This window comes from Pogonomyrmex barbatus, unplaced genomic scaffold (assembly GCF_055798465.1).
Source record: "Pogonomyrmex barbatus isolate J1 unplaced genomic scaffold, ASM5579846v1 scaffold2, whole genome shotgun sequence".
NCBI classification, from domain to species: domain Eukaryota; kingdom Metazoa; phylum Arthropoda; class Insecta; order Hymenoptera; family Formicidae; genus Pogonomyrmex; species Pogonomyrmex barbatus.
Genome location: NW_028297116.1, coordinates 10885044 through 10912842, shown reverse-complemented (window position 1 = coordinate 10912842; position 27799 = coordinate 10885044). Strand labels below are relative to the sequence as shown.

General features: G+C 36.3%; 3 protein-coding genes across 4 annotated transcripts; 1 reads left to right on the top strand and 2 right to left on the bottom strand.

Moving 5' to 3' along the window:
* Window positions 1-2366: 2366 nt before the first annotated feature.
* On the bottom strand, window positions 2367-13066 carry LOC148936662 (uncharacterized). The gene is made up of 2 exons (XM_089076385.1): window positions 12856-13066; window positions 2367-12418 (listed from the first exon to the last, which is right to left on the bottom strand). Exon 2 carries the CDS (start codon window positions 12290-12292, stop codon window positions 11201-11203), a length of 1092 nt encoding a protein of 363 aa, XP_088932511.1. The 5' UTR covers window positions 12293-12418; window positions 12856-13066; the 3' UTR covers window positions 2367-11200.
* Window positions 13067-14336: 1270 nt separating this feature from the next.
* On the top strand, window positions 14337-17719 carry LOC105425658 (zinc finger protein 346). Its single transcript, XM_011636516.3, has 6 exons — window positions 14337-14578; window positions 14900-15099; window positions 15179-15317; window positions 15423-15452; window positions 16567-16712; window positions 16908-17719. The coding sequence occupies exons 2-6, from the start codon at window positions 14911-14913 to the stop codon at window positions 17070-17072; spliced, it is 669 nt and encodes a 222-aa protein (XP_011634818.1). The 5' UTR covers window positions 14337-14578; window positions 14900-14910; the 3' UTR covers window positions 17073-17719.
* On the bottom strand, window positions 17407-27682 carry LOC105425659 (dynein regulatory complex protein 1). Of its 2 annotated transcripts, none has more exons than XM_089076383.1 (11): window positions 21622-27682; window positions 21290-21398; window positions 20140-20490; window positions 19658-20055; window positions 19355-19571; window positions 19017-19143; window positions 18730-18944; window positions 18530-18669; window positions 18179-18402; window positions 17680-18068; window positions 17407-17592 (listed from the first exon to the last, which is right to left on the bottom strand). In XM_089076383.1, the coding sequence occupies exons 1-11, from the start codon at window positions 21747-21749 to the stop codon at window positions 17536-17538; spliced, it is 2355 nt and encodes a 784-aa protein (XP_088932509.1). In that variant the 5' UTR covers window positions 21750-27682; the 3' UTR covers window positions 17407-17535. The 2 variants fall into 2 exon arrangements, with proteins under 2 accessions (XP_088932509.1, XP_088932508.1); XM_089076382.1 differs by having other exon boundaries at window positions 17407-18068; window positions 21622-21922; window positions 22303-27682.
* Window positions 27683-27799: the final 117 nt, after the last annotated feature.

The window sequence follows — 27799 nt, the reverse complement described above, 5'->3', positions numbered from 1 at the left end:
AATATCACATGAGTTAAAATTTTTTTAATTTTAACACCTAATATAATCTAAACTAATTTTAATATCTAATAAAACTTAAACTAAATCTAACTATAATAAAACTTTTTATTTTAAATCAAAATAGTCTATTTATTTATTTTCCAAATTTCAAATTTCTCTCTGAACAATGCTAATGAACAATTAGATGTGAAATAATGATTTATTATTCTATAATCAATTTTATTAATTTAAGCGCATTTTTGTACATGTCCGGGGTTGCAACCGAAATATTCGGGGTTTTTGGCTTGTAAGTCCTAATTTTGAAAATTTTAATATGGCAACCCTAAATGAATAACATGAGAGAATTATAATATAAGTATATAAAAATTCGAAAACTACTCCCGATTCACAAAGTAATCATATTTTGTTTCCAAACTTAAGACATATATATAACAGGACTAGTATCATGAGTAAATGATGATCAACGCAATCTTACTTTAAAACGTGGCCATAGAACGTTTTGAACTATATAGAACTTTCCATAAATATCGTGGATCTCTTTACATCGTGATCTATCACCTCTGTGCATTATTATTGCAAAAGTGTGTGACGGTAAGTTGTAAAGAGTGAATGCAAAGCGCACTCCCGCCGTCGTTGCAAAAAAATATCGTTGGACGAGGAAGACCGTTGTTATATGTATATACATGTGCAGATTTCGTGCATGTGTGAAAAGTGTCTCAAATCTCTCGCCGGGTTTTGCTACAAAAATATCAGCATATCTCAAATAAAAAAAAAAAAAAAAAAAGGAGCGAGGGACACCGTTTATGGTGTCCCCCCCTTCGCCGTTCGTCTCGTCTACATCTCTTGTGAATCGATTTATTTCTACGCGATTCAGAAACGCTACGTGACATTTATCCTCTCAACGTGATCATTCAATCCCGAAGTGCCTCTGTATTGCATTCTTTCCCCTCAAATGATTCGCTTGACGCACGCGGTACTCTTTGTACATCTCTTTTACATCATATTAAATCTAGCTCCGACGCGTGGATCAAGCAAGTCGCTCGAGTCGAAACGATCGTCGCCTCGATGCCAGAAAGAACGACGCGTATCGCTTCGACGATAATTGTTATCTTCGGGAATAAAAAAAAAAATAAAAAAAAAAAAAAAAAGAACGGAGTGCCTATTTTGTCGCAACTCTGCCACCGCTGAGGAGATATTTTATTGCTGTAATTTAAAGTGCGCTAATATTCTTCCCTCACGCGGAAATCCCTGCCAGAAATCCTCTCCTATCCCCTTGCTCCTCTTCACTCGCCCGCGGAAAAATTGCTTTGAGAATCATTGCCCTGACTATAAAATTCCTGCTATGTATTCGGATCTGTGTGTGTGTGTGTGTGTGTGTGTGTGTGTGTGTGTTTAGTGTGTGTGTGTGTGTGTGTGTGTGTGTGTGTGTGTGTGTGTGTGTGTGTGTGTGTGTGTGTGTGTGTATTGCGCATCTCCATATTCGTTCCAAACTAAAGCCAGTACTAGAAGTGCGTGTCCCTTTTTTTTTTTTTTTAATATATATATACGTATATGTATGTATATATATTTCCACTGTGGACTCCGCGACACCTACAAAAATTCCTACACTACTTTATTACGCAGGCCTCTATAAGACTTACGGTAGCACAGTAAACCTCTATAAAAATAAGAGCTATCCTACGTAAACGTATTACAAAAATAAATGGCATTGTACTCTGCTAAAGAAGCAAAATGGTACAGGCGCAATGTCGAGCGACGCGAGCATTGTCAATTTAACTCCCTTCCCCCCCCCTCCCCCTCTCCTCCTCTGCATCATCAAGAGTTCCCCGGTTTTTAGGTGCTTTCCTCTTTCGTTCGTCGGACCCCGAGACCGATCGCTAAAATTCGAAAGCTCGAATTCCCTTCTCTTCTTTTTTCTTCTTTTCTTTTCTTTTTTTTTTTTTTTTTTTTTAATCATCTACCGTCCCTCCTACGAGACCTTCCTTGATCGACCCCCTACTGAAAGTCAGGTTTAATTACATCACGTGCTGCTCGTGCCAGGCGACGCGAGGGTATAAAACGTTACGAGCCAGGGCTGTGCTTACCGGGGCTATCACAAGTACGGAGTCGATCGCACGGCACGATAGAGCACTTGGTAAAGGTAGTCGGAAACCAGGAACTGGTTTTGAAGTATCGGGAATGAAACTGGATGCCTTCCGATAAAACATTGCCACTTATGAACCGTGTTGTTCATTGGAACGTTCCGAGAGGTGATCTCATATCCGATCTAATCTCTCTCATCGCGTAAACGCCGATTATCGAATTGGTCTTATCCCTTGACACTCGTTAATAGTAAGAAACAAAGACATTCACACGCCTCAATCACATTTCTTTTTTTTTTTTTTTTTGTTTTTTTCCAACGAATATCACGCTTTAGAAAGTGGCAATATTTTCAAGGATGACTTCGTATATATGTTAGGGGAGGTTTGTGTATGGGTAAGGATGCCACCACCAATAGTTCCACATTTCAATTTAAATTCACTGAAAGAATACATCAGGAAGATACGTGCAACTAGATACCATTAAACTGTATGAGTATTAGAATATTAGAGTACATGATATACATCTGAGATGATAATTAATCAACATAACGAAGACGAACTATTTACAAACATTGACAAGTATAAAGCGTTCCAAGATTTTGTATGTCTGATAATCGATCGATTAATTGATATTGACGTATGCGCGTTACAAAAAAAAAATTGAAAATAAATAATCTCGCAATCGCAATCGTGAAACAAATACATTTTCTTAAAATCCGTTTTCGTTCTAATCATGATTTCCGTTTCGTTTTTCTTCTTTCTTCTAAATATAATATTTATGATGTTTTAAATATAGAAAACGCAAAAAGATTGCTAAAATAAATATATCTATAATAAAAGAGACTTTTGTAATAATAGGACGACAAAATAACATAATATATTCTAATATAATTATGTGTATTACGATGTTCGCAAAGTGGCGCAATTATGTATATCTTTCTTTCTACGTCGATTTATTCGCAGTTTCAATGATTACTTTCTCTTCTTCATTACAACGAAACTCGATTTTTTGTTTTCAATTTAACACGAATACAAAAATACAATTAAATTCATTCCTCGATATAAAACATCTTTTACGAGTATTGTGAAAATAATACTTCAAAAAAAAAAACTTAATAAAATTTAATTTGATATGAAACGTAACATATCAATCATATATATAAATCTATACAAAAAAATAAAAAATATATACGTAAAAATATATACAATGAATATAAATCTCAATGTGTAAAAAATCTAGTTTTTACTCTCTTTACATTTTTACGTTTATATATTATATTCCTCATTTCATTAAAATATAGAATATAGTAATAATAAATTACATAAACAGTACATAGTACAAATAAATATAGTGTGCTATTAAAAAAGCACGACTTGATTCCAAAAGCATTCATGTATTTAAAGAGTCTCGTTTTTTCTTCTCTAAATGTGATTTTAAAACTTTGCAAATAACTTAATATCATTGAGTTGAGAATCAGCATGTAAAATCGATTTTCACGCACCGTTATAATTTAAAAAATGTTTTCTCATCTCATATAATTGTATGATATTTTCAAATCCACGAGCTATAATTTATTGACTGTATGGATAATTTTTGTTATTTAACGCTTTGCGATTATTAGCTAAGTTAGCTACATTAACATCACCGATCTATCTTATTTAAGCGCAAGAGAGCAGTGTCATTGAGAGATGAGCGTGAATCGATTTATCTATAGAAAGAATTTAATGAGGCATTTCAATCAATTTTTTACGATAGCGAAAAGTAATAAACAAAAAAGATAAACTATATCGATGTTTGCCCTATCTAATTTTTTAATGTCTGGCACTTTAATTTATCTATCGGAATTAAAATAAATTATTTTATATATACATTCGACGTTAAAATAACTAATTTTACTTTCATCAGCGAGAACTAAATGTAATAACAATGGAAGAATTTAATAAGAATAAAATTGTTAAAGATAACTCACTTATGTCTCTTTCGATATAACACAGCTTTATGAAATGGCAGGGATAATAATATATTAAAAGCAACTAATTATATCGTCATTATTTGAGAAGAGTGCGGAAGAATTTTATAAATCTATGTTTTGCATAAAATAAATTCTTTATAATTACAAGATATATCTTCTATGCATAAATATGTAAATTGATAGACGATTTGACAGATACTATTGCAGATACTATTATGTAATTTATTATATATAAATTTATATATAATTTTATAAAATACAGTAACATTAAATACATAATATACCGACCTTTTTGAAAGCTGATTTCTCTACGAGTTGCTCAGATAATAAAAATGTAAGGAAGTAATCTAATACTGTAATCGCAAATAAAAACATTTATTTCAAACGCGGGTAAATAAAATATATGTACAGCAATCTTAAAAGTTGGATTTATTAATAAACAGCTAGATAACCATTCTTTATCATTTGCATTATCTCTAACAAGCGTACTTCTTCCGCACTGCAAGATCGTAAAAGATCCGAACAGATAACATAACGATTACATTACAGAATATTGCTATTCTGAAAGTGACACTAAATTTAAACATAAAATCACAGGATATTTACTAATGTTAGATAAAAATTTACATGAGTATAAATTTCTATTGTTCATATCTTTCAAAGATAAATATCAACTTTGCAATTCCAAATAAAATTTCTTAATGGGATAATGCCTCATTGATAACATAAATTAATATAAAAATCACAGACATAAATTTGAACAGCCAATTTTTAATAGCAAGTGTGTGTGTGTGTGTGTGTGTGTGTGTGTGTGTGTGTGTGTGTGTGTGTGTGTGTGTGTGGGTGTGGGTGTGGGTGTGTGTGTGTGCGGTGTGTGTGTGTGTGTGTGTGTGTGTTTTACAGAATAACTTTTTTTACGAAAATTCGTAAAATCTTCGTTATTAGAACATCTTATTTAAATAATTGTTAATAGATAATTTTGCATGCAGTATAGTGTTAGGGACATGCAGCAAATTAAATATTTCCAAAATTAAATATTATCTATTAAAATTATCTCTCTCTCTCTCTTATATATAATATTTTATACAAATTTACATTACTTTTTCATATATTACAATTATTGAAAACAAATATTGTTATAAGATTAAATTATTTCAAAGATACCTTTCATGTGACTATTCATTTACTGAGAACCAAAAACATCGTCGCTGCCTCTCATCGCATTGCTCTCAGTGCAATTATGTTCCATTGATAAAACATAAAGAATAGATATCTCGTAGTCACTTGCCAATTTTCACGTGATCGAAACTTTGTTGAAAAAAAATCTATAACGTCTGCATAAAAAAGATCAGTATCATGTATTTCTTAAGGATCCTTATACATATTAGTCGCATTGAGCGGAGACAGCATTTATGTAAAATGCTAAGTGACAATATCAAATCGATCTTTAGCAGATTATATCTTGAATATCACATGCTATAGCAGTTTTTTTTTTCTTCAATTGAAACGTATTTCTTATTGCAGTGATGTGAATTAAAGGACGATTACTATTCAGCTAAAACTGTACGAGTTGAAGATATAAAAATTATTCGCTCTCGATCTCTCGTATTCGCAATGAAATCGTTTCCATCGCTCGCAAAAGATCAGCTTAAAATCAGGTTAAAGTTATCATTAGGACATTACGTTAACTTGCCACACTGCTTTACGTAGCGGCTTTTGCGTTTGTCTCCTAACGCAAACTACGTCTTTTGATTCCCTTATTGATTACACTATGTACAGGCGCTTTTACGAAATTTCGAAATTACACACATGTCCACGAGTCATCTCTGTCCCTTTCGTGCGATTCACAGTGATCTATCGCATTCTCGCGCTCTCAACAATACGATGATCAGGGTGACCGATCCTAGGCATCAAATCTTTTATATAAATAATAAAATCAATCTTACATCGAATCGACGATTGACGTAAGATCGATTGATCTCTGGCACTATTATGCGAAGTGGTGAGAGTGAATCAATATCAAGCAACGCGATGTCTCCGTTGCGACGATAATCGACCTTCTCAACTACCGGAAATAATCCAAGACGTCATGAGAAATATCAGTTGTAGAACAAAAATAAGCCAACGCGAGTATCTATCTTAGTCACGAGCTGGGGAAAAGTAGAACAAAGTTGATATTACATTCTCAAACTTTTAATATCAATCATCTACGAATTCGATCAAGCGGTATCGCAGTTAAAATCTCTATTACAAATACACATCCTCGTTTACCGTAGCTCGTCCATGATTTGTCCAACACACTTGGACATATTTGTTAAAAAAAAAAAAAAAATAATAAAAATAAAGAAAGAAACAATCATTCGAAATACTTAAAATAAAAAGATCTTTCGCGCTTATCTAAACGAAGAAAGGATAATAAAAAGCATCGAAATTCCGTCGGATGACTAAAAAAGAGATTTATATGTATATAACGCACACTAAGAAAACCGAGGAAAATCGAGATAAATGAACAAAGAAATGTCTCGCATCCACTCTACATACAAGTATATTCGCTCACGGCGCATTATATATATATATATATATATATATATATATATATATATATATTATATATATATATATATGTGTGTATATAAGTATATAGCACTTGCAGACGTATACCACGCTTTAGAAGCGCCGCTGAACGTCTTCTTCCTTTTTTTTCTTTCTTTTTTTTTTCATTTTTATCATCTTTCGTATATACATATGTATTGGTCCAACGAGGGCTCTCCTAAAGAAAGGACCTATCTCCCCTCCCCCCCTTTCTTAAGAAAATACACGTTTTTGATATACATGCCACGAATATCAGAATTCGAAGATACGTCCGCGGAAAGGCGGCCGGTGTCTGAGATCGTTATTACCGATTCGATAGCTTCGATAAATCAGTGTTGGCCAACATAAAAAATATACAGCATATAGCCTACGTACGCGATATATACTGTCTGAAATAGCTCTTAATTCTATATATTATTGGATAATACAGTTAAAATCTCACTAAATTTTTAGGATGCTGATGTTGTCGGCTACAATTCGTCCATGACTGAAATTTACCGGTTGCATTCACTAAAAGATTTAACTGCAACGTTTGCAAAGTTGGGAATTGCTGCCGTTAGCAGCAATGTGTCTTTAGATGACAAAATTTGTTGCCCGTACGAAATTTCGAAATCGTAATTTTGCGCAATTCGTCGTCTCGATGATGCAAATTAAAGCTCTTTCGATTAAATCATATATATATATATATATTATTTTACGTGACGATATTTATGTGACATAAGCGAAGCAATTCCACGAGTATTCATCATAAATTGCGTGCAGCTTAAGCATCGACTGGCAATTCGCAAATTATTGAACTCAGATAGATAAATCAGTTTAACAACGATGAAATAGGAATAATTATCTGAAAAAACAAGCAACTATTTCAAACAGTACGATCGTTATATACAAATTTATAAAACGTAAACCCGCGCCCCGCGCATACTCGTATAAAACTCTCTTTAAATACTCACATACATAATTACAAATCCTCTCCGAATGATAACTTATGATATCTACACATATACATGCTTTTGCCCAACACTGCGAAGATATACACCTAAAATGAAAAAAAAAGTGGGAAAGAAAAAGAAAGAGATTGACGTGAATAATTAATCGATCGACCGGAATTGTGATTTTTTTTTTTTAGATTCCTAAGGCTATCTAATTTCACTTTTACTTACGTATTTATAATAAACTACAAAATATATATATATATATATATATATATGTATATATATATATATATATATATATGTGTGTGTGTTTGTGTGTGTGTGTGTGTATGTGTATCATTATAATTAGGAGCTGCGCGGTCATATGCACGGAGGCTTTAATCACAGCTTGGTAGTACAATTAATATCTTGTAGAGCTGCCCAATGACTAGCCAACAAAAAAGATCAATTGCTTTCTCTCATTGCACCTTGTTCCTCAGCGTGATCGTGAATCAGAAATCGCGCATTCTCGCGATCTCTCTTACGCGTAATCGCTTAACTTAATCGCTTATTTAACTTTGATCAATCGCTTAATTAATTAATTAATTAATTACGTTAATTAATGCAACGATGAACTATTTTAACCAACTGCCCGGCTCAACTCATTTCGTCATCGACGACAGGCATACGTTTTTATACGACTCTTTTTCATCGATGAAAGACTATCGTCTTTTCCATCCTCTTTTCAGCGCGCTTATATGCGCCTCCGTAATGAAAATAAAAATCGAAAAGAGACAAGACAGAGTAAAATAGAGAGAAAGCGAAGAGACAAAAGGAAGAAAGACGATAAAGATTTCGTATCTCACAGTTACGTTACAGTAAAGATCAGTCTTACCCAGGTGACTTCGCATCCTCTTTAAATCGAAAGCCTCAGGCATACGCGCGCAAGATCATTTTGATCATTTTCGCAAAGTGAAAATTAGATCGCTGAAAGAGAGAAAAAGAAAAGGGAGAAAGAAGCACGATAATGGGGTTCGAGGCACGCTAGCGCAAATATACAGTTTCTTTGTTCGATTTGTGTAACTTCGTAGCGGTTTCGCTATGTGCTCGACACGCAATTAATGACTGAATTCGTATTTACGCGTGGTCGCAATTAACTCTCAGATTTCGATTATTCGAAAGCGATAGCCGTGTTTAAAGTGTGCTCACTTTGAGATTTGCTTCTACGCGCGGTTGTCATGGTTCTCCCCGCTTGCACTAAAGCTTGTGACGTGATTTTGTGTGTGTGTGTGTGTGTGTGTGTGTGTGTGTGTGTGTGTGTAAGATAGAGAGAGAGAAAGAGAATAGGAGTTAATGATAAACTAATAGCTAATCGCGAAGAATCAACAGCCTGTTGCGCCTTTTATGTGGTAGAACTTTTTTTTATGACCTGCATCCTCCTCCTATTCTTTCGCCTTATAATACACTCGTACGACGTATTATGTATATGTATATACAATATATATATATATATATCTGTGTACATCTTGAGATATGTGGAAAGTAAGTACAACTATGGAACTGATTGCGAAAGCTGCGCTCTACTCTCTAAACGAAGAACAATTTTTCTTTTTTTTTTTTCTTTATCACAAACGCGCACCTCGTCACATACGAACATATCCGTCGGTGTTGCGAAGGGATAAACGTTTTACGATCTAAGGAAAAAGCGACAGAAGAAATTCTCATAGCGTTTCAAGCTAAAGAGAAACCATGACGACTATATGACGGGTCGTAGTCGTATACACTAGACGTAGTTTGCCGAAATAAACGCGCGTTCTCGCGTGTGTGGGTGTATTCTTAGCGATAACGTGATCGTAGTAATTTCTTTTTTTAGTAGTATATATATATATATAGTAGTACGTAGTAGCAGTAGAGAATAATAGTGGTGGTGATAGTAGTAATAGTTGTAATAGTAGTGATAGATATATAATTGGGGAAATGTCGGTGGTGGTGACAGAGAGATGTGATAGTGGTAGTTAGAATAATAGCGGTGACAATAGTAGCATTAGCCATAGTGTTACTTTGTTGTTGCTGTTGTAAAATTAATAGAGTATAGGGTGTCTACCAAACACCTTCGGTAGAGACCAGCGTTGGTAAAATTTTTGATCGCCTCGTGACATTGCTTTTTTTCTTTTTCTTCGTTTTGATATTCGTCAAAATATTAAACCAATAGTTTAAACATTGTAGACAATAATTACTATCTATATCACAGATTCAAGTGACTAAACTCCTTTAAAAATATAATATAAATATGTGTACGTGTGTTATAATGGCTTTTGCATGATGCACAAGGTGTCCAGTAATAATCGTACCACCTCTCGTAGGACAGATAAAGTTAAATTTAGCAGAAAAGCTCTGTGTCATATTGCGAACTTCGAAATAATTAATGAGATATTAATTTATGAAGATGCATGAATGTGATGCATGCGTGTGAATAGATGACCCAACTTCACCGATATTTATGATAGTCAGGAAGTGTGCGCTATAAACGGATACTCCATTATTTGTCCAAATTGTGGAGATTACATCTCCAAACCATCTTGCCGCTAGATTATCCCTTCACACGAATTCACGCTCATCTTTCGCATATCTTTATAAATTAATTATTGCACGGGAAAATCGCAAAACGGTAGAGGACTTTCCTATTTAGTACAACTCGCTTTATCTGTCCACGAGAAATGATACGATTATTATCGAATATCTTGTATATATACACATATATACAATATATGTATATATGTATATGTATACTCGCGGACACGTGATTAAAACCAGGCGAAACAAGAGTGCGAAAATCGTGAAGACTCGTAGAAACGTTGCACGCTTTGGTTCCAGCTAGCATCGCGTACGGATAGCGATCGATTCATTAGAACGATCCACGCCGGCTCGATTTTATCGTCCGACAATTAAAAGCCGCGCCTCAAGCGGGTGCTATTCAATCCCATATTAAAAGATGCTTGTGAATATAAAATCCATTAGGTATAAACACGCAAGATATTAGCAATATTTATCGAACGGTAATCACTTTGTGATTGATCGAGCTGAATCGATGTACTCCTTCTGGACCAAAACTGAAATCGTATTCCTAAACCGTGACGAGCGAGCATCCGTTGTTGCGACTCGGAAGTGGATGCTCGATAGGCACTTTGATCAATCGACGCGATTAAATAGCACCAGTTTCACTATATATTATCATTCGCGTACGAGTCGATCGATGCTAGATGAAAACTCGCGTTTAACTATTACGCTGCATATATTCCGAATACGACATCGTGGGGCTTGTATTCGAGTACTGCGCATACAAATAGAGCGCGGGATGAAGCCCTGGCGGAGGGATGCCGCGGTGCAACTGATGCGAATGGTGCTGCGACTCCGATGCTGGATCTAGAGGGGACAAGTGCGGATAGTGTTGGGAGTTGGGGCTTTCCAAGGGATCGGAGGAGCCCGTCGTTTGGTAGACACTCTGCGGTGTGCTCGTGTGCTCGGTGTGAGATATAGGTGAGTTAAGTGTGAACGGCGAAGACGCCGAGGTGGGACATACTACTTGCTGCGGTGATTGGTGTTGCGGCAGGGACTGGGTAGCACTGCTGCCGTCTAAACACTAGTTGGTGGTCTGCGGATGCAGCAGCGGTAGTGGAAGCTGTAGATTGTTCTGCTTGGCTAAACTGGCGATCTCCGCGGCAATGCCCGCGCCCTTAGCTCCCGCGAGGCCGTCCAACGACGACGGTCCCTCGCTGTAGCGCAGATCACAGACCGGACTCTCGAAGCCGGTGCCAGGCGTGCCGGCGCCGCTGCTCTGCGGCGTCGGCGGATTGTGATTCGAGCTGCTCTGATTCATGTCGCGATGTACCCGATTTTGATGCCTTATCAGATAACTGTCGCGTACGAATGTACGTCCGCAAATATTACACTCGTAAGTGGTACTGGCGGTATGTGTACGGATGTGAATCGCAAATTGACTTTTGGACGTGAACGTGAGAGAACATCGGTCGCAAACCAAAGGCTTCTCCGCTACGTGACTCCAACGATGCGCCGTGACGTAGCTCTTCACGGCGAAACGTTTATGACAAATGTCGCACGCATACGGCCGTTCGCCCGTGTGCACTCGTTTATGAGTGTTGAGACTGCTCTTTTGCGTAAACCTTTTCAGACACAGCTCACATTGAAAAGGTCGCTCGCCCGTGTGCGTCCTCATGTGCACTTCTAAATAAGGTTTGCGGCAAAAACTTGCCTCGCATACTGTACAATGGTACGGCTTATTCCCCGAATGAAGTTTCATATGCACATAATAGGACGAAGCGGAGGACAGCACCTTGCCGCAAACCTTGCAAGGTTGTGGCTTGGATCGCGTGCCCTCCTTAATGGTCTGTTGGCCTGTAGATTGACGACTCGGTGATTCCTGTTGCATGGCCTGACTTTGCTGCTGTTGCTGCTGCTGTTGTTGTTGTTGTTGTTGCGTCTGTTGTGTCTGTTGCTGATTCTGTGGCTGACCCTGTTGCTGACCCTGTTGCTGCTGACTCAACTGCAGTGTCTGCTGCTGCTGCTGAGGCTGCAGATGACCTTCTTGTTGAGAGAGATCCTCTCGATCATCAGACAAATTCACCATCGAGTTGGATCCGTCCGAACGACTGGAAGCGACTGAGTAAAATCCCATGGGCTCACTCTTGATCTGCTGATCGAACATGGACGTCATAATGTCAGCCTGCTGCGGTTGAGCCAGCTGCTGAGACTGCTCGTCTTGCTGCTGTGCTGCTTGCTGATGGGGGAGCAGAGTCAGGTTGCGCTTGACAAACTGCTCATATCCTGCGTACCAATCCACCTACAGGCGAGAACAAAGATGTAGAGTGGCGAAGATACTCTGGGGGAATGGAGCGGCATCGTGCGCGCCATGAAGCGAAGATGATCGCAGGGCGCATTATCGCCCACGTCAGGTTAGACCGGGGTCCGCTTTGACATTTATCTTTGACAAGTAACAGAGGGTAGCCAGACGATCAGCTGATTGCATAACTTTTAACCGCGGGGCGCATCGTGCACGGGGCGCGACGCGACCGCGATGGGATCGTTGGGGACGCCGTTAGGCGAGGGTGACGCGCGAGCCACTCTATTTTTAAAAGAGACAACCGATTGAGAAACGGGGAAATATAATCCCGAGACGGCGAGACTGGATTTTTCGCGAGTAGAGGGGGGGTTTTCGTGCCTGTTGTGTGCGCGTCTTCTCAGTGAAAACGATTAAACGTGCTCCTCACCGATACGAACCTTTGCTAATGTAGTGGTCCGGGTCTAGGGTCGAAAAACGTCGCGCCTCATCGAGCGCACCGCCTCCCTGCGTCGAGCGGCTTCACGGGCAATCGCGAAACATTTGTACGGCCAAATTGTTTTTCTCCGACACAAAATATAAGATGGCTGCTACTATATTTCGCGATGAGCCACCTACACGCGCGCACACGCACACGCGCGTACCGCCGTCAGCGAACTGGGCATCTGATTGGCCGCTCGCCTTAGGCCGCGCCTGCAGCCGTTGTTCCCGAATCATCCGCGATGATTGGTGATCCGCTGCGCAATGCGAATCGCAACTGCGAATTATCTTCATGCTCGAATATGCATTGACACATGATTCAAATTACGCATAAATAATAGAATAAAAAATAAAATCAAAAGAACGTCAATTTTAATGTTTATATATATAAATTAACTTTATAAATATAAATTAACTTTAATTTCGATTTACTTTACTTATTATCTTCTTTAATTTTAAGAATTAAAAAAAAAGTTGAAAGTTAAAACTCTTGTTGATTCAATGCAGCTATCTTTAATTACGACATGGCAATACATGATAAGAATTTTTACAAAATATATTAAAATAGAAGTATTTAGATTTTGAATGAAATAACGTTTGCAATTAATAGAATATTTGTATATTTTTATTTTGTTTTGGTAATCAATGAATAATCATGTATCTAGAATTAAATAATTTGGTTAAATTAAATTCTGATTTGGGCTTTGTTTTTGGTTAAATATAATTCATTTCCATATAGTTATTTATTGATTAACGTTAATCAAAACAAAAGTTTCCAATATATTTTATAAATCTGTTCTATCGATCGCAAATATAATTTTATCAAAAAATATTTTTATTTCAACATATTTTATAAAAATTTTCATCATGTGTTTTCGTACTTTAATATCATAATTCAAGATAGTTGCAATGAATCAGCAAAAACTTTAAAACGGAAATAAAAATTAATCTACAGTGGCAGAAATTAACTAACTCTCAGTTTAGCTTATTTTTATCTTTTTTTTTATTCTAAGAATTAAAAAAAAACAAAGAGTAAAATAAATTGAGATTAAAATTAATTTACAGATAATAAGACGGATGTGAGTAAAGAACGTGCAAAGAACGCCAATGTAATAAGTGTAGACGAACTGCTCCCGTGATGCAAGATTAACGTTAGCTGCAGCTATCAAGAAGTAAAAAAAGAGTTAATATCTGCAATACAATATCTTCCACAAGACAATCGTTTAAAGTGTTGATAGTTGACAGATAATGTTATCATAACAAAATAACTTGACGGCCTTCGATGCGATTAGACATTTGGTGATGCCAATGGCGTTTGTTCCATAAGGGAATGAAGCGTTCTTATTGGTTCTTGTGTTTGGATGCTTGCCCAGAGATATGTATCTCGTAGCCACTCCGTGTGTACTCCGGACACGCGAGACGAAATAGATGATACGATGGGGCGTTAGTGGGAGAAGGAGAGGAGAGGCGTGAAGTGTGAGGCAGGTGCAGCTACGAAAGCTTTAGACCCTATGGGGGTCGCTAGACGGGTTGATGTCGTTTGTGGTGCGTCCGAGAGAACGACGGTGATTTGAAAAAGCGCTATATTTACACGGCGTTCACGAGGCGGAGCAAAAAAAGTTTGTGTTCTCACAACAGCGGCCTCACACACCGAGCCACTTTACAGCGAACCGAATTGAAACGGTAAATATTACATGTCAGCACAATTATAATTCGATACTCCGGCGAAACGGCCGCGTTAATTATCGTGGAACAAACGGCGATCGTGTCATTAGCGCGAGTGCGTGTGTGACGAAAAAAATTTTACGTTAGGAAGCAGGTCTCGCACACGACGACGGACACGATATATACATATCGTTATTATAATCCTTCGCTATACGCAATATTCACCTATTTGAGAGAGTAAGAGAGACAATATTGTTTTCAAGTCGATCGTATCGTTGTATCGTTGTCGTAATTGGCTTAATCGAAGGAACTTGATTAACGTTCGTTGATGTATTTTAGACTAGAAAAAAATGGCTGTACCATCAGAGAACATCATGAATACGAATCTCGATGATCCTGTAACAAAGGCGGTAGTCGATAATATAATGGGCAATCTGCCCACAAAAAAGCCTCTCGTTCGCTGTGAAGATTGTGACCTTTCCTTCACAAGTCAGGCGGTGTTGGATACACACTTACAAGGCGCACGTCACGCTAAACAGGTCAATAATAGGATATTATCAGGATATTATATGGAGCATTCTGCTCGCCATGTATGTTATTTAATATGTCGCCTTACAGGTACGATCTAAGAATATCATGGCAACTCTCGAGGAAACAAAGATCTCATTTACCAAGGATGAAGAGACAAATGGACTGAAATGCAATGTATGTAACGTGTGCCTGAATTCTATTCAGCAGTTACAAACACATCTAAATGGTAATAAATGTGAAATATTATATGAAATGATATATTATAAATTTAATATAAAGCTTACATAAATTAAGATAATATTGGAAAATGATACAAAACATATATTTGCAGGCAGCCGTCATAAAAAGAAATTAATGAGAGGTAATAATAAATCCTATATGGTAAGAAAAACACTGCCATATGGTCTTAAAACTAATCGCTTCATGTACCTGGATAAAATAGAGAAAAATACAGTTGTATTAGTTTATAGTTTAGTATTGTTCGCGTTCGCATGCTTGACGCTACTGCTTACTTTTGCTTTTCACTTCTTTCTCTGATTTAACTATGTGGAATTAACTTGCTTGCCATTCGCATAACTTTTATTGCTGTAGAATTTCAGTGCTAGTAAGCGCTTAGTGATAATTGCAAATTTGTTGTTATTCTGCGTTATTATTTATTATTATTTATTTAATATTTAATGATTATTGAAAAATAAGTAATATTATATTTGTTTGCTTATTAACATGTTATCGTGAAAAGCAGTTTGATCACGACTTGTTTGCATATGTTACATTTAATAAACTAAGTTTGTTTGACTGTACCTCTTAATTCCTTCTCATGTACAAATTTTACATATGTATTACTATTTTTTATTGAATATTGCTGTGTTGTAGAAATATTTTTTGTTATTTTTTTAATGACTGCTTTATATATACTATGAAAATCATTTCATGAAAAATAAAGAACAACAAATAATGCGAATTATTAAATTTCCACACAATGGCGTTAAATATACACTTACACACACACACACACACACACACACACACACACACACACATATATGTTATCTATGTGTATATTTTTTTAATTTATATATAATTGAATTTTTTAAAATAATAAGGGCTGATTCCTTAAAACATTTAGTGAAAAGTTCAACGAATTTTAAAATTATCGTAGTCTCTATCAATAAAACTTCTAAAAAAATCTGTATCCAATGAATATATGATTTAGATATTAATAATCAATGATCAATCTTATATCTATATTGCTATAAAAAGTTTGTAAATTAATGGATCATTTTCGCATGAAAATACGCTTCATTTTTATATATTACAGAGATACTCTTAGTAATTATGTATTATTAATGTTATACGCACATTAATGATCAATCTTTTTATAGCATGAATGTAGTGTTCAAGCTGATTTATTATCACAAATTACCGCTTCTGCGGCTGTGATATATAGATAGTGTTGATCGCACATTGATGCTTAGGTGAATGGGATGGCAAAGAGGTTGTCACCCAAGGCCCCTCGTTGAAATCGACTGCTAGTGCGCAACAATCTGCTCTCGTAAAAAGGGATTTTCTTACCTGCGATACATGTAACAAGTTCTTCAACTCTCCGTCTCAATACAGTGTGGTACAATAACTTTATACATATTTGTGCACATCTATTTTTATATTCACAATATCATTTTTTTTACAATATTTTCATAGATTTTTTTTTATATCTAAGTAAACTTTATATACTTTGTATTATAGAGATGTAGTTTGAGAATGTACCACAATGTATGATATATTTAAGATTTAATGTCGCCCATTTATGTATTTGCAGCATATGAATTCCGTGAAACATGCCGAGAAAGTGAAGAGATCGAAGGGTCCAAATAAAGGATTTGTCCCATACCCGTATCCGAAAAAAACAAAACGAAATATCAGGGAACAGATACCATCTTTGTCAAGCAACTTTGTATCGAGCGGTCTTATATATCAACCATAAGAGACATGATTTATGCATCTTGCTTTGAGTTACATATTAAAAATATTCTTTCGGACATTCTATCAACTAATAAATTATATAAATATATAACATAAATGTAAATATACATATTTACAGTATAAAGTTCTCAAAATTTCTCAAACTTTTTTTTAAAATCATCAGATATTTTAGTTTAAAAGAAAATAAAAAACAAGAATTTGGTTTAGTAGCAATATGTAAAAGCAATTACGGTTGATATGCAATTCGTCCTCTCAATATTATAAGATTGAACGATACGAAAGTTTGTAGAATTTATCATTGTAAGTTAAGTAATTATTAAATAAGAGTCATGAAATTATAATAATGTAATTACATTTATTATACATTATGTAGTGTATATTTACATTTCATTGATTCTGGAAAATTGTATATTGAATTTAATGAATTATGATATTTTGAGTTAGATATACTTTTGAGTTTTATTCTAAGTCGTTTCACAAACTGAGTGTGCATCATCTTCTGACAAACAGTCGCATTCAGGCTAAAAAAATACGATATATTAATCTCAAATATTTTTCATTACATAATATTCAGTATACAATATATTTATGTTATTTTCTGGCATTACTTGGATTATGTATGTTTTCAATAAATGTCGTAATTCTGCATTTTGCCTTCGTAAAGATTCTACTTCAATATTTAAACGATGTCGTTCTTTTAATATTTCAAAATATTTTTTAAGTCCGATTAATAAACCATCCCAGAGTCGTTCTTTCTTTGCTGGGAAAATTTCAGTGTATCGTTTCCAAAAGTCTATTACATCCTGGGCTGCCATGTTTCGGGAAACAACCATCTTTTTTTCTGTTAATTTTTCTTGAAATGACTTCGGCATCTCTTCACGTTTGACAAAATGATATCTTTCTACAAATTCCCGTAAAGTTTTAGTAACAAACGTAGCTTCAATTTCAAGTAAATGTCCTTTATCACATAACAAGCGTCGTTGCATTTGATCATCATCTGTATGAAACGAGTAAAATTAATTTGGTTATGTTATTAGTATAAAATTTTCTTTCATTAGTTTACAATTTTCGTCTGTTAAATTCTGTTAAAAGATAAAGTATGCGTACCCTTAATGATATCACTAATAGATGCGTAGGAAGTTGAAGTACATTCCGCGATAGGAAGTAATGTTTCAGTTAAAGAACTTGGTGATGAGACGCCCATGATGCTCACGTCATCACTAGGAGTAGACAACTTTTCCTCATCAATTGCTTCTTTCACGGCAGCAATCAATTTAGCTTCTTCTTCCGTAAACTTGTCTACAGGTCCGCAGATATCTGCCTGTTCGACGCTGTTATTTAATATTTCAAATATTACTTACATAAAATTATAAAACGCAAATAATTTGATTATATAATTGTTACACGCCGTTTGATTAAATATAACTTACTTATCCATTTACTTATCCATTTACTTACTCCGTTTTTAAAGAAGAAGATTCAACCAATTCGTCATCAGTGGACCTACTTATGTCCCTACTACACGTAGGACAATATGCATATGGCAAAAACAAATTCAAGAGAAAGCCAAGTTCCTCTTCGGACTTGATGTTTAATGCCTAATAATATGCGATAATATTATAACGAGATAAAATGAGATGTCTCTTGCGCATATTTACCTGAAATATATTATCCAATCGTATGACGAGCTGATCGTTCGCGGTATAAGGTAAAAGCAACTCGAGCAATCTATCTTCGATCAAATAATCGCAACGATTGGCGATGTGTTTTATGATATGATTCAGCAATCGTCTTTCTAAATTGATTTCCTCAATGATACTCGCCGGTTTGTAAGACTTACATATTGTTCTTTTCTCTTCGATCAATCTATTCTCTTTAAAAATATAATATACAAGTTAAAAAAATTCGATATGTGTTCGATTAAAATTATTCAATCGATTGTTACCCTCTTCTATAGTAGACATCACACTACGATAAGACGGCAAATCTTTCTTTTTCAACAAGGTTTCTTCGGGTGGATTCCATTCTATGCCCAATACTTGTTCATATATGATCTTGTCGGCATTCAGAATCTGAAACGCAAAGGAATGATTTTTGCTGAAATATCTAAATAATTGAGCAAATAAAAATCTGAAAATAGTTTTGTTGAGCCATCAAACTACATGAGACTACATTAAATTAAATGCTAAAATATTATAAATTTTCATTTCAAATTTGTATCTGATTTTTAGATATTTCAGATTATTCTTATCACGTATTTCGATATTGATATCTAACGTTTACCTTATCGAGCAACCCATTCGCATTTTTCACATTCATATCCCAAATTTGCATATACGTCTTATCGTTAAGTTTTGTAAAGTAGTTTGACTTTTCCATCAAATCCAAAATGTTCTTATGCACCTTTATGACCTGGTCCGTGAGCTTCTGTATCTCAAATCTCGTGTTTTCTTCTAAGTCCGCATAATTCTTTTTCAAATCGTTGATAACATCTTGAAGTCTGAAAAAGACGATTTTAATTAATTCGCCGATTTTAAGAAATTCGCTGTGCTTGATCATACAAAACAATTTGTATGTGATACCGACTTATTAATTCTTCTCTTTTGCTGATTTTTCACTATGGCGTTTTCGTCTTCTCGTTTCTTAAGCACGGCGTAACTGTAGTCCAGTTTTTCGATGTTCATGAAACACACTGCTTTCGTGTTCTGCACCTCCTGTTGAAGCTTTTGAATCTCACGTTCGAAACTGATTTTCTGCGCCCGGAACTCTTCCTGATGCTCGATTATGGCTCTCTTCATCTCTTCCTCATACTCGCGCATTATCTCCTTCCGCCTGTCCACTCCGGCGAGACTTTCCTCTCGTAGTTTTTTATGCAGCGCTTCCCATTTCTCTCCAATATTTTCTAACAACATTTTACGCTCCGACTCTATTGCATCATTAATAAGCGACAATTCGCAACGATAAGCTTTCGTTATGATATTCATCTAAAAAAAATATATATACATATAAATTTAACGTACTAAATTGTGTGTGTTAGCTTTTATTATTCCTAAAAATATATATCCAACTTGATTGTCCATCCTGTTGATTAACAAATCTATATCCTCGTTCTGTTTCTTTTGGTCATCAACAAACTTGAGATCGGCATTCTCCAATTCTTCTCGCAGCTGCGCAATTACAGCATCTTTCCTCTCCATGATTTCCATACACTTGGCATTTTGAGCTTCCATTTCCGCGTGTATGTCTAACGGATCTTTAGATACGAGGATACTTGACCATTTCTCATTGATCTCTCGATATCTCCTCATGCATTCCTCTTCGTCTTCCTCGAGATTTTTTAGCAACATCCTCCTGATCTCCTGCGTCTCCTTCCGTCGCTGTAATTCCCTAGCATCATTCGCGATCTTCACGGAAGTCACCTGCGTGCAATATTAAGTTCGATTAGTTCGATTCTTTCTTTTTTACTAATACATTGAAAAAATTCGGCTTTGCTGAAGTACCTAACAATTTGATTAGATATGAAAATATTTTTAGTTCATCAAAGTTATTATATAGAATGTTTAAGCGTAATATCGCAAAAATTTTTTATATTCTAACAAATTTGAACATCTTATATAATTATTTTGATGGTGCAACAAAATTAATGGACAATAATAAGAATAAACGCTATAAACGACGTGCAAATTATATGTTTAATCTTAACGTTTATTGATAAAAAATATCAAATGTTTCGACTCGAATTTGAGCCATCTATAGTGGTACAAAAATATAAGGATATCTCTGAGTCCAATCGATGCGATCAACCATAAAAGCTAATAATATGTTACTCATGTCTGTTGACTAAATGAAATTATTAATTACTAAATAAATTTTTAATGTAAGATGGTACATTCAAATCGTTCATATAAAATAAAAAAGAACAAAGAACAGTTATAAAATAGTTGTTGTTCACCAAATGAACACGGTTCACAATATAAAGAAAAAAATACACAAGAGAGGAATATAAATCTCATCACATGAGCAATGAGCGTCTGCAAGTTCAAGACAATAACTGAACAATAAAAATTCTTTTCAGATGTGGCCAAGATAGATAGAAAAAATAGTTTTTCCATGTAGAAATAATAATGAGACATGACAATGTACAATAAATATTGATAAAATATTGACTGATAATCGCTCAAATAATTATAAAAGAAATAAAGCCTTTATTATACTAACCACTTCGTCACCTTCCAACGACAGGTTTTCCAAGAGTTCGGAACTAGCAAGTATTTGCTTTTCGATGAGCATCTTCTCGATAATCTCTTCATCTTCGGCATCTTTTTTTCTGTAAAAAGTAACTGCGACTAAAAGATTTCAATTTTTTAACTACAAAGGCGGCAAGAAACAAAATTGCATGATTACGCAATTGGATAATTATCATTTATTCGCAAGCCGATTATTTAATCTTTAAGGGATATCAATTGAAATATCCTTGAAATCGAAATTTGCGACTCTGTCCATATCATATCATTTGCGCAATTAACTGACCGTAAAGAAAATATTCTTACTTAGTCAACGCTTCTAGGCGTCGCTGAATACGAATACGCCGCGCTAATTTTCGCTCGTTCGGATCCGACGATATAACGGACGGCTCCTCCGTGTCTTCCACAAACTCAAAATATTTGTCATTCATCATTCGTGTTTTTTTGCTCGCTGTGAATTTTGCGTGAACACCCGAGATGCAAATAAAACGGACAAAATTCAAAGGGATTCCGATTTGCGACGGTGACGTTCGAAACGACAGCGGTTATTTGTACCAAAGAAACAAAATTTCCCAACGACAGCAAGATGACAGCAAAAGTTTCTTCTCTGCAATTCATACATTGTTTGCTGGGATACGTGCGTTTGTTTGCTCGATACTCGGTCGCCAAGTCGAGACGAAAATTATCTCTGCGTTTTATAAATAAAGCTTTATAATGACAGGGGAAAAAGAAAATAATTTGTTTCTTTTCTTTTGTGCAGTGTCTCATTGTTAGAAACAATTTGTCAGTAGAGGTGCCCTTCATAGCAGCTACGTAAATGTTTCTAAATAATAACGAATGACAGTAGCTGCTGTTGGTAACTGGCAACATTCTCGACAATCAATGTGCCGCACCGAAAGATGTTGCCACGCGTCAAATCTCGACGAGCTTTCGAGCTTTGTATTCTTTACATACAAAAATGATTATTTAAATTTGATTGACCCTCACCAATATCATGTAAAGATTCCCATCAGCTACATACATATTACACACGTACAGATTTTTTTTTTTTAGCAAAAGTGCAATAAACATTTCAGGAAAAGTCAAAGCAAAATATAGCCTGACCTAAAAATAATAAGAATGAAAACAGGATTCATATATTTGATTTAGAGTGGATTTGGAGTGGAATAGGAGGAGAAGTAACGAACGTCGTTTATTTAATCCCTAAGAAAATATACTTTCAACTTGCCGAATAAACAATCGAGAATTGTCGACGTTAGGCGGCGCGCTGGAAAAAAGTCGTTGGAAAAGTCAGTCGAAAGCAAGACTCTCGAAAACGTGATGAACGTGATGAACAAAGACCGACGAATGAATCGAGAGAGTTCATTGTCTCCGTCGAGTTTACGTAACGAGTCGGTCGGTGATTAGCGCAAAACTGAAGGGGACGCACGCGCGATGTATATGCATAAGATGTATATTTATCTATAAAGTCGCGATATTAAAGTTGAACGATCAGGACGCGCCGCTGTCGCGTCGTTTCGCTATCTCGACCGCGTAGCGCGAGAGAAACGAAAGCCGACGTTGATGCACTCGATTTATCTCGTGCATTACGCGCCCGTCGTGTCGTAACCCCTTCGAAGCGAGAGGGGCGCGGGGGAGAGGGAGGGGGGAGGTAAGCGTCTCAATGACGAGTGAAGAAATAGCTTTATCCAGCGCGATAAGTGCTATCATCAATCGTCTCGCACGAGGTCCAAGATAATCGCGTAGCGAAATCACTAAAAGCCGTGTTCGCACCCCCTCCCGCCCCCCCCTCTCTCTCTCTCTCTCTCTCTCTTTCTCTCTTCCTTTCTTGGCCAACCGCGCTCCCTTCGTGACTTGACAAAACGGATGCACGCGCGATGAATTAAGACGTACGCCTACGCACGTATGGAATTAAGAGCAGCGCGATTCGCACGCGTATACGCCGCGCGTTTGCGGACAACGCACTCCTGCTTCCGTTCTCGCTAATGCCATCCATATCCAAGGTGTCTCCCCGATTTCTTCACGGTTTGGGATCGTTCGATCATCTCGATGGACGAGATCGGGGCAATTCCTAACTAACTTTCATCAAGAACAGACGAATAAATCGCTGCGGCGATAACGGATTATCACGGTGATTGGATCGTGCGTACGTAACGGAACGATGACACGCGCGATGGCGGGCGCGAGCGCCCGTAGTACGCACTTAAATAAAAGTTTATGCGAATGGGCATGTTCTTATGACATACGTAGGAAAAATAAAGCGAGCATATACTTTTGCATTGTAAAAAATGTTTATTTACTCAAAATACTTTATATACTGATACTGATATCGATGATAAGATTAAAGAGGGAATAGTTTACAGATACGTGGGAGTATTTATCTTCCAATTGATTAAAGACACTTTTATTAGAGACTGTCCGACAATTATGAATATTTCAATAACAGCGATTGGAAATACTTTAACCAGACGTTAAATATTTGGCAAATAAAACGTGCATAAAGTCAAACAATAAATATTTGAAGCGAGATGTCACACAAACCTTATAGATGTATATATATATATATATATATATATATATATATATAGTATGTGCGTATATATTATTTATCATTTATAATTTGTAATCAAATTTATAATATTTATAATTGCTTGTTGCGTTATCATATCATTCGTTAGTGAAAACGCAATATGCATTTGCATCTGCTATTTCACACGAAGAAAAACGAAACACTTGAGCAATATGTATGTATATATATATATATATATATATATATATATATATATATATATATACAAAATGTAGATTTCGCTGAGCGAATACTGCGTTGAGCGGCCCAATATGGACGCGAATATGGAGCTAACTGTAAGCTTCGTTATATTTTCGATGTGATACTATTCGTCGAAGGAAATTCGGAATAACGAAATGCGATGCCTAAGCTCGATATGCAAAGCGAGCGTGAAGAGCGAGGGTCATTTTCACGCATTACATCGAGATCCGCAGAATTACATCGATTTGAGTAACAGTATAACTGTAATGTTTGGCGAAGAAATTCACGAGAAATTCATATGGATCACAAATTGAAACAATAAAATAATCTATATCCCTCCGGTAACGAAAAGTTCGACATATCTGGTGACTATATGATTTTTATTCTAAAGAACAATATCAGGTAGTTGTCCTTTAAATTTATAAACTTTCAAAATTCAATTTTGTTTTTTGACTTTTGTCCGTTATTTATTCTTTACCTTATTGGAAATTCTTTTTTAAAGTTTCAATGTCTAATATTTTACTAGTGAGTAAATTTTTAAAATAAAAAATATATATATATAATTTATCTCTCAGTAATTACATTTGTAATTTTTTAAATTAAAATCATTCAAATTAGATCTGTTTTTATTTTTTTATTATTTCAAACCTATTCCAAATTTGAATCAACAGTTTGTTCCAATACAATCAAAGCAGTTTCAAACTATTAGAAAATGATATAGAATCTTATCTTATCTTATCTTCTTACTACAAGAAAATTTCATAATGTGCAAATTCTTGACAAATTAGTTTAGAAACATAGAAACAAAGCTCTAAAATGTTTAGATTCGTCCTTTATTTTCTCTAAGAAAATGTGGTCACACGTATTCGTTTTCGAACGAGCAGCTTCTCAGAAATCACTTTCTCTACTGATATCGAAATCGACGTATTTCTGTGAATTCTTGAACTGCCTCGATATTTAATATTCAAAAGTGAAATTCGCTCGAGCAAGGCTAGTTGCGCAGAATAAATATCTTCGTGATTTGTTGATATTTACATGTAATTCTTTATGTTGTCATTATTTACAATCAAGCATCAAAGTCGAATTGATTCTCTACACGAGTCATCTTTATTTCATATAAACAAATGGATCAATCCCACGTTATTTTTCGTTATTCCTACAACATTTCGATTCCTCATGGATCCAATGCTAGAAAGTTTGTCGAAAATACATTACAAATTCACAAATATTTTTAACAAAGACGAAATGCATGTAACAAAGACAAAAATGCATAACTATGGTGATCATCCTTTCTAAAGGACGATTATTCTAAATTCTTTATTTCAGGTAACTGTTCTTTAGATTTATTTTTTCAAAACTCAATTTTGTCCTTAATTTTTTTCTAATTAGCGTTTTATTGTCTAATGTTAATGTAATTTTAATGAATAAATTTTTAAATAAAATATATAAAATATAGATATATATAAATATAATTTGTCTCGTGTTAATTATATTTTTAATGTTTTTAATTAAAATTATTTAGCTTAGATCCGTTTTTATTTTTTATTTTGAATATATTCTATTTCAAATTTAAATCAAAAGTTTGTTATTATATTCCAACAGTCGAACTAGTTTCAGACTACTGCGTACTATTTGCTACGCAAAAAATTTCATAATGCACAGATTTCTGTCACAAATGTGCATTTGTAAAAATATAGGAACAAAACTCTAAAATTTTCAGATTTTCTCGAAGAAAATATGATATACCGCAATAATAACGCAGTATAAAAATTATGAGGATGAAACACGTCCGTTCCACTCAACGGCGCGAAAGCGACTAATTCCACACGGCTTGAATATCAGCCGGGGAAAAAGTTCACCAGCACACAGGACACACGATCGTGAAAAATGGCATACGAACGGCAACGGTTACTCGACGTTTCCGATGGAGACGAAAATGTTCGTGTCCATTTTCGGACGTGGCAGCGATACGATTGCAACGGAAATCGCGCTTTCTCTCTTAGCAAGCAACGTTTCGAAGCGGTCACACGGACGGATGTTACTGTTGTTGCTCGCGGACTTGATGTCGCGTAACATGCGATCAGCGAACGTGCGACGGCGGTCGAAGGATGAACAACAACGATCGCACAGAGCATTGGACATAACAACGGCTCCGATCCACCCGGCGTCCGCGTCCGGCGAGCCTCGGCAAGAACAAGATGGCGGCGGCAGACACGCAGCTAGTGCATTGTTCACCCCTAACAGAACCGTCAAAGTTCCTCTTTTGTGTGCCCGAGCTGTTCACAATTCATTTATACGAAAAAATGTTCCAGGTACCCGAAATATTTTCCGTAAGAGTCGGAGTTAGTCGGGCATAAGATAAATGATGACGGTTCGATTATCGTTTTGTATTATTCGCTCCGATCGCTTACGTCTCGATTTATAATCTTGTGCATTTATTTTTTAACAATATCGAACATTCGATAATAACTATACACATTTGAATAAGCATTTTAAGTACAGAAGTACGGATAGCACATGTATATTAATTAAATACCGCTTCAAAACAGCCATGCGATGATGAATGAATGTTCGGTCTTTATTTTGGAACGTTTTGGAAATTGTATTGTATGACGAACATAAACCTCTAGGATTTATATGTGAGACATTCGATTCATTGGATTCAAGACGCAGTTTCAAGTCGGCTTTGTCTCGAAGAGACCAAAGAATTCGACGTTTCTAGAAAAGAAATTACATCGGCGTTAGTCACAAATACACCACGTTTCGTTTCATCCGCGTCTCGAAAAAATGTGATTTGGAGAAATGGAAAAAATTTCGGAGCACAAAACAACCATCCGGAGAATTCTTATTCATCGCTCGTCTGGAATTACTGGATACCGGATTCACCGATCATTTACGCAAAAACGCTTATCCACCCGCACGCCTCATCAATGCGCGCTATCGGACATCAGCACGTTTGTTTGATCGTTACTTCCTTGATTAGAGGGAACGTCACGAAGTTAAATACTTTTATTTTCGTAATAATCCGATTGTCCGTCTTTATTCTCTTAGTAGAAAGTACTAATGCCCCGGGTAATTGGCTGCCCCTAAACCGGCCCTGAAGCAAGAGAAAAGGAGAGAGAGACAAAGGGAGAAAAGGAGAGAGAAAGAGAACGAGACAACGCGCATGCGTGTGCACGCGAAGACGGTGGATGGGATTTGACTCGACGGCGATGGTGGTATTGGTGCAGGAGGAAGAGAACGAATGACTTACGCGCGGAGTAGGAAGGGCGAGGAAAAGAACGAGGCGAAGGGGAGAAGAAGGAAGGAGGGAGAGCGCGAGAGCAAGAGAGACAGAGCGAACACGCTGATCCGGCAAGGGGTGAGGAAGAAAGGGGAAACCACGGGACGAAAGGGACAAGCGCGGCTCGGGGGTTCGGGTTAGCTCGTTCGACCCGTTATCCCCTCTCCACTCGTTTGACTCGCGGAGTCCTCCCTACCTGTCCTTGCTTCGATTCGAACGAGTTCCCCCCTCCCTCTCCCTCGCGGTCCAAAGCACGCGCGCGCGTGCACCCTCCCGTTGTTTCCCTCCCCCTTTTCAATTCCCCTACCCGCCGCCGCGCCGCCGCGACCTCACCGCCTGGCGGCGGGCGACGATCGCGATCGCGAAGCCGCCTCTCTCATGTAGACTCGTTCCGTTCCCCTCGCTTTGATCCCCCACCAGACGGCGGGACG